Below are 6,050 nucleotides of genomic sequence, written 5' to 3'. Positions count from 1 at the left end.
GCTGGAGGGGCCCTCCCTGCCCTGCAGCGGGACCCACCTCGCCACGCCCCCGGCGTCCTGGGGTCCTCGAAGTCCCTCCCGGCCGCGGCGCGGGCCCTTCACCCGGGCCTGCAGGGGACGGTGCTTCCCCGCCAAACCCTTTGCACCCCCATCCCGGCCTGCGGGAGCCAGAGCGCCCCTCCCTCCCGGGCGAGGCGCGGTGCGTGCGAGGGAGGGGCGAGGCCCGGGGAGGAAGGCCTTGAATGGCAGGCCCAGGAGTGTAGCTTCTGCAGGGCGGGGGCAGGGAGGCCGAGAGGTGGCTTAGCATAGAGTGAAGTGCTTGCTCGGTGAGCAGGCGACAGGAATGGCCCAGCGGGGGCCGAGGGAATGAAGGGAACTCAGCAGGACATGGTGACCTTCGCCGTGGCTGTTCCTGAGGACTCTGCCCCCACCTCTTCCCCTAATGCCTCTGCGTGTGAATCTTCTGGCACCACCACTTGCCCCATATCCTTCCCCCAAACCTGATCTCCTGTGTCCCTGTCTCGAAGTGGAGCCAGGAGCCTGGGAGTCACCTGCAGCCTCCGTTTTCTGCTCCAACCAGTCCATCTCCAGGCCCTGCCATGCTGCCTCTTAACTATACCTGGAATTGGCCCTCTCCTGTCCACCCCACTTCCCCTCCCTTAGCTCAGGCTACCACCATCTTGTCCCTGATTGCTGCAGCAGCCTCCTCCCTGGCCTCCAACCTCATCCAGTCTCAGCTCCTACTAGCCTTTCTCTACTTGGCAGCTAGAGCAAGTTTTCAGGAACACAAGTCCACCGAGAGGCATTTCCTGTGGCTCACCCTGAGAATAGGTCTAATCAAGCCCTGTATAACCTTACTCCCAACCACCTGCCTGTTTAATGCCTACTCATCTTTCAGGGCTCAATTCAATCCTGCTTCTGCCCGGAAACCTTCTCCATGACCTTCCCACTTCCCAGCATGGGTTAGTCGCCCCACCCAGGTACTTCCTTGGCATCTGGTACCTGCCTGTTCCTCATCAGGACTGGGAGCTCCTCGATGGCAAGCACTGTGCCTGATTCGTCCAGCACACAGCCTGTCACATGGCATAGGTGCTCAATGGATGTTTGTTGAATGAATAATTCCAGCAACTTCTGGGTGTGGCTTTTGACCTCATGGTTCAGGATAGCGGCTAGAGCTCCAGCAATCACAAACACATTCCAGGCAGTGGAGTGGAAAAAAGGATGAAGAAGAGGGCAGAGGGTCTGCACCAGCTCTCTTTTCAGGAAAGTTCTCAGAAGTTGCCACATGGCACTTTCACATATACCACTCGAGCTTATTCATGTGACCAGACCCAGCTGCAAGAGGAAGCTGGGAAATGCACCTTCCATTCTGGGCAGCCACATGGCCAACCAACAACCACGGACTGAATTGCTACAGGGAGAACAGATATCCAGAACAACTAGTGGACTCCACCATTGAGAGGGTGGATAGACTGAGGGGCAGAGCTCGACTGTATGCCAGGCGCTCTTTACAGGTCTTTCCTCAACCCTACTAAAAGCTATTATTGTCCAGGTGCAGTAGCTCATGCCTGTAATCCCAGCACTTTGGAAGGCTGAGGTGGGCATCTCATTTGAGCCCAGGAGTTCGAGACCAGCCTGGACCACAGAGTGAAACTCTGTCTCTATTTAAAAAAAAAAAAAAAAAAAATGCTGTTATTATCCTTAACTCACAGAGGAGGCTTGGAGAGTTAAGCCGCTTCCCCCAAGGGCACACAGTGAGCTGTCGCAGAGCTGCAATTGAAACTTGTCTTTTCCTTGCACAGCAGACAGGCTGGAAAGTCAGGAAAAGGTGTGTTCTAGGAGCTGCTGGAAGGAAATCTTTTGACAAGGAGGGCTTAGGACAACAATGTCAGATTCTGTTAGGCCAAGCAGGATATGGGGCCCAAGTGTCTGCTTACACTTGGCAACCAGGACACTGCCAGTGACCTTGGCAAGGGCACCTAGGAGAAGTGGTTGGGGTGGAGGCCAACTGCAGAGGAAAGTGTGGACTGGTCTTTCTGGAAAGGTTGCAGTGAGGGGAGAGTGGGCAGAGCTGCTGGGGAACCTGGGCCAGGAGGAGGCAGAAGAGGGGAACAGATATAGGGGTGGGAGAAAGGAGGTGGCTTCTGCTGGTCAGCCTCTGGGCTGGGTGGTGAGGCTGAATACAGAGGAGGGGCTCTTTTCTGCTCACTCGGAAGGGAAGGGGGCAGGAAGTGCAAAAGCAGGTGTGTCTGGAGAAAGAAGGGGGTGCAGAAGAGGAAGTTCCAGTCTTATAAAATCTAAGTGATGGATCCTGGTTGGGGAAGAGGGCAGTAGGCCAAGGCCCTGAGGGAGATGGCAGGGGCTGGCCTGTGTTGTCCAGTCCAGTAGTCACTAGTCACATGTAACTATTTAAATTAATTAAAAGTAAATTGGGCAGTCATGGTGGCTCCCACCTGTAATCCCAGCACTTTGGGAGGCCAAGGCAGGTGGATCACCTGAGGTCAGGAGTTTGAGACCAGCCTGGCCCAACATGGTGAAACCTCATCTCTACTAAAAATACAAAAAAATAATTAGCCAGGCGTGGTGTTGGGCACCTGTAATTCCAGCTACTTGGGAGGCTGAGGGAGAGAATTGCTTGAACTCAGGGGGTGGAGCCTGCAGTGAGCCAAGATCGTGCCACTGCACTCCAGCCTGGGTGACAGAGCAAAATTCCGTCTCGAAAAAAAAATAAATAAATAAAGATTAATTAAAAGTAAATAAAATACAAATTTCATTTCCTTGGCTGCATATTTCCACCCAGGCCACCTGTGGCTTTTGGGTACCCTATTGGACAGCATAGATAAAGAATGTTTCCATCATTCCAGAGTGTTCTACTGGACGGCACTGGTCTAGACGGAGCATGGTGACTGGGTGGGGAATGCTGCCCAGAGATCCTACCTGGCTATAAGTCCAGGCCTGAAGTCATGCCCGCAGTAGGGCCCTCCACACAGTCTCAGTCAAGACCCTCCTCCCCTCTTTGGGATTCCCCCAGATCTCCCTCCTGGCACAGCCAGCCCCTTCCTCCCCACTGTTTCATGAGGGCCACCCTGGGGTTCTCTACTTGTTCCACTGCCAGGCCTCTCACAGCCGTGGAGGGTTGGGAAGAGTGCCAATGTTCAGGGCTGTGCCAAGATGGCAGCCCATGGACAGAGGTGAGTTGACCTCTCCACCCAGCACTGACCCTGCTGGGCTCAGGGCATATGAGTCAGCTCACTGGTCGTCCCTACCGGTCGATCGAGAGGGATCTCAGAGATTGCCCAGCTCAGTCCCACATTTCACAGACGAGCACACTGTGTTTCAGAGAGGTCTGGAAAGAAAGCATGGACGGCAGAGGTTGGTCCTCATTCCCTTTATTGTACTCCATCCCTCGCTTCTCCCAGACCTTCCGTTCAGACACAGCCAGGCAGGCCTTGGGAGCTGGGGCCGAGCCACAGGCAGGGAGCCCAGGATTTGGCTGGGGCTCCCACCCCAACTCGAGGTAGCTGAGTAAGGATTCATGGTTAGGAGGTCTGTCCTGGCCTGGCACGCTTGGAGAGAAGCCTTTCCTTATGGAGGTGACATGGCACGGACCATGTGTGTGTGCTTGGGGGTGTAGGTGTGTGTAGATGGTTGTATCTGCAGGGCCCAAGCTGTTCACATACAGTGTGGAAGGATGCTGTGTGCACGTGGGTGGTGTGTACACTGGGTTGTGTGCAGGAGACACCGTGTGGCACGTGAGCACACAACACACACGCTGAAGGTGTTTGAGACCCTGTTCAGTGTCTGCACCCGCCAGGCAGTGCAGGCTCAGGGCTGAGTCTGACTCCTGCTCAGGAGCTTAGAGTCAGAAAGTTCGAGGACAGCACTTCTTAAACTTTGGTCCCAGAACGGCCTAAGGAGTTTGCCATCCACGCGGATCATATGGCCAGCCCTGGAGCCTTTGGTTCAGGAGGTCTGCGGTGGGCCCAGGAGCTTGCATTGTCAGTGAGTTCCCCAGGGAACCCCAAGGCCAGGAAGAAACAGGGCTCAAGCAGGGCTAATAGAACTTTCTTCGATGGTGAAAATGCCCTGAGCTGTCCAGTATGGCAGCCACTAGCCACATGTGTCTACGGAGCAGTTGAAATGTGGCTAGCTCAACTGAGGAACTGAAGTTTGTGTTTCATTTGATTTTATTTTAGTTTAATTTAGTCACCTATGGTTACTGACTGCCACATTGGAGAGCCCAGATCTAGAGAAATGGAGGCAGCGGGTTGGATAATGAGGGTCCGGAGAGAGAAGCACAAAGCTAAGGTACAGGTGTGTGAGAGGGCCCTGCCCAGCCCCAGCCCTTCCCCACCAGGAGCGGCTGAGGCTGGGGTAGGGCTCCACTGCGGGGTGTGGAGTTGGAGCCAGAGCTTGGATTTGCGCAGGTCTCTCCTAGTATGCACCCTGAGCTTCTGGCAAACTGCTGCCTGCCTGGCTGAGAGGGTAGGAGACTTCCTGGGGAGGCCCCTCTGCCCTGGCTGGGACCCACCAGGGCCCCAGGCTGGAGCCTCACGCTGCATCCAGTCAGGAGTCCTGGGCGGACCATCAGGATGTCCTCATGTTCTCCTGCAGGCCCAGGGTGGAGCTGGTGGCTGCGAGGTCACGCTCACCCTGTGTGTGTGGGGCAAGGGTTGCGGGATACAAGTCAGCGCTGGGGAAGCAGCTGCCCACACCGCCCACCCCAACGCAGACACACACGCCGGAGGCCTTCGGAGGGCCTGGCGCAGGGGCTTCTCTTACCGCCCCTGGCCCCATGTCCTCAGCGTACTTGAACTTCTTCTGCTTGTAGTAGTGTCTCTTGGGCAGGATGTGAAGCAGCAGCAGGTCACAAAGAACTGTGGCCTGAGGTCAGGGCAGGGCATGGAGACAGCGTGGGAATCCAGGGCGGGTACAGGGCCCTCCACATCCCAACTCAGTCCCTGGCGGTGTGGCCCCGGCTGGATCTGACCTCACTGGAGGCCGGTTTCCTGGAGGGTGGATGAGGCCCTGCAGGACCCTCAGGGTACCAAGATGGTTCCACCCCACTCTGTCCTGCCCCAGCTCTGGGCCTTGGTTTTCTTAGATCTAGTGTGGGTGGCAGGGGGGGGGTGGGCAGCTGCTGGCTCAAACATGAGAGACGGGTAGAGTCAAGTTTCAGGGTGAGGCACGTGCTGCTGCTACTGAGTTGTGGAAGAGGAGGGGCCGACCCCAGCACGGTGACCCGGTGACCCCAGCGCTTACCACCCCAAAGATGCCAATTCCAGAGCCGATGGTGGTCATCGTGGGGATGATGTCAAACTTCCCGGCCTGGTGGCAGGATCCAGGGAGAGAGGGTTAACCGTCGGAAGGGGCCCAGCTGGAAAAGGCCGGACCTGGGACAAGGGGACTTCCCACCCTCGGCTGTGAACTGTGCCCCCCTCTGACTCTACATGGGCCACCAGCTGCTGGTCAGTAGACTTGGGTTTTGATCTTGGCTCTGCCTCCCTGGGCCCAGGGAGACTGTGAGGGAGGCATGGTCACAGGTGGCAAAGCCCTGCCCTGGACGTGCCCCATGCCCCATCTGCTATTATAAGTAAAACTGCTGAGTGAACTCACCCAATCTCCGGTCTCTATAACTGTAGACGCCCAGAGGTACTCACAGGAGCTGAGAATGTGTCTCAGCTGCCACCACCCTCACGCTGGACACTCACCTTGCCGTCCACCAGGATGTCAAAGCGAATCCCAAACACCTTGAAGAGGTGACGGTGGTCGGTCCCGTTCTCCACAAAGTGCCTGGCAAACCTTGGGGAGGGATCAGGCGGCAGGAGGGTGATGCAGGGGACTGTCTTGGGTCTGGGGTTCTTAGCGCGTCAGGGATGCAGGAGCTTTAGTGGTCTCTGAATACAGCCCCCTCCCCAAATCCGGGCAGGATCCCAGGCCTCATTCTAGCAAAGCTGTACTCAACTCTTGCCCCAACTCCTTTTTTATTTTTATTTATTTATTTATTGTGAGACGGAGTCTCGTGCTGTCGCCAGGCTGAATGGAGTGCA

The 6,050-nt window shown here is 56.3% G+C and overlaps 1 protein-coding gene across 1 annotated transcript in view; it reads right to left on the bottom strand.

Moving 5' to 3' along the window:
• Positions 1–3,376: 3,376 nt before the first annotated feature.
• The window catches only part of P2RX1 (purinergic receptor P2X, ligand gated ion channel, 1), a 23,514-nt gene continuing 20,840 nt past the window's right edge, over positions 3,377–6,050 (bottom strand). Inside the window, exons 10-13 of the mRNA XM_011947505.1 lie at positions 5,712–5,861; positions 5,263–5,328; positions 4,783–4,884; positions 3,377–4,653 (exon numbers count right to left, since the gene is read on the bottom strand). Coding sequence (XP_011802895.1) covers positions 4,588–4,653; positions 4,783–4,884; positions 5,263–5,328; positions 5,712–5,861 — 384 coding nt within the window. The 3' untranslated portion in view covers positions 3,377–4,587. The remainder of the gene's footprint in view (positions 4,654–4,782; positions 4,885–5,262; positions 5,329–5,711; positions 5,862–6,050) is intronic.

This window comes from Colobus angolensis, unplaced genomic scaffold (assembly GCF_000951035.1).
Source record: "Colobus angolensis palliatus isolate OR3802 unplaced genomic scaffold, Cang.pa_1.0 Scaffold267, whole genome shotgun sequence".
Classification (NCBI taxonomy): Eukaryota; Metazoa; Chordata; class Mammalia; order Primates; family Cercopithecidae; genus Colobus; species Colobus angolensis.
Note: the sequence above shows the minus strand (reverse complement) of the source record. Positions and strands in the feature narration are given on the sequence as shown.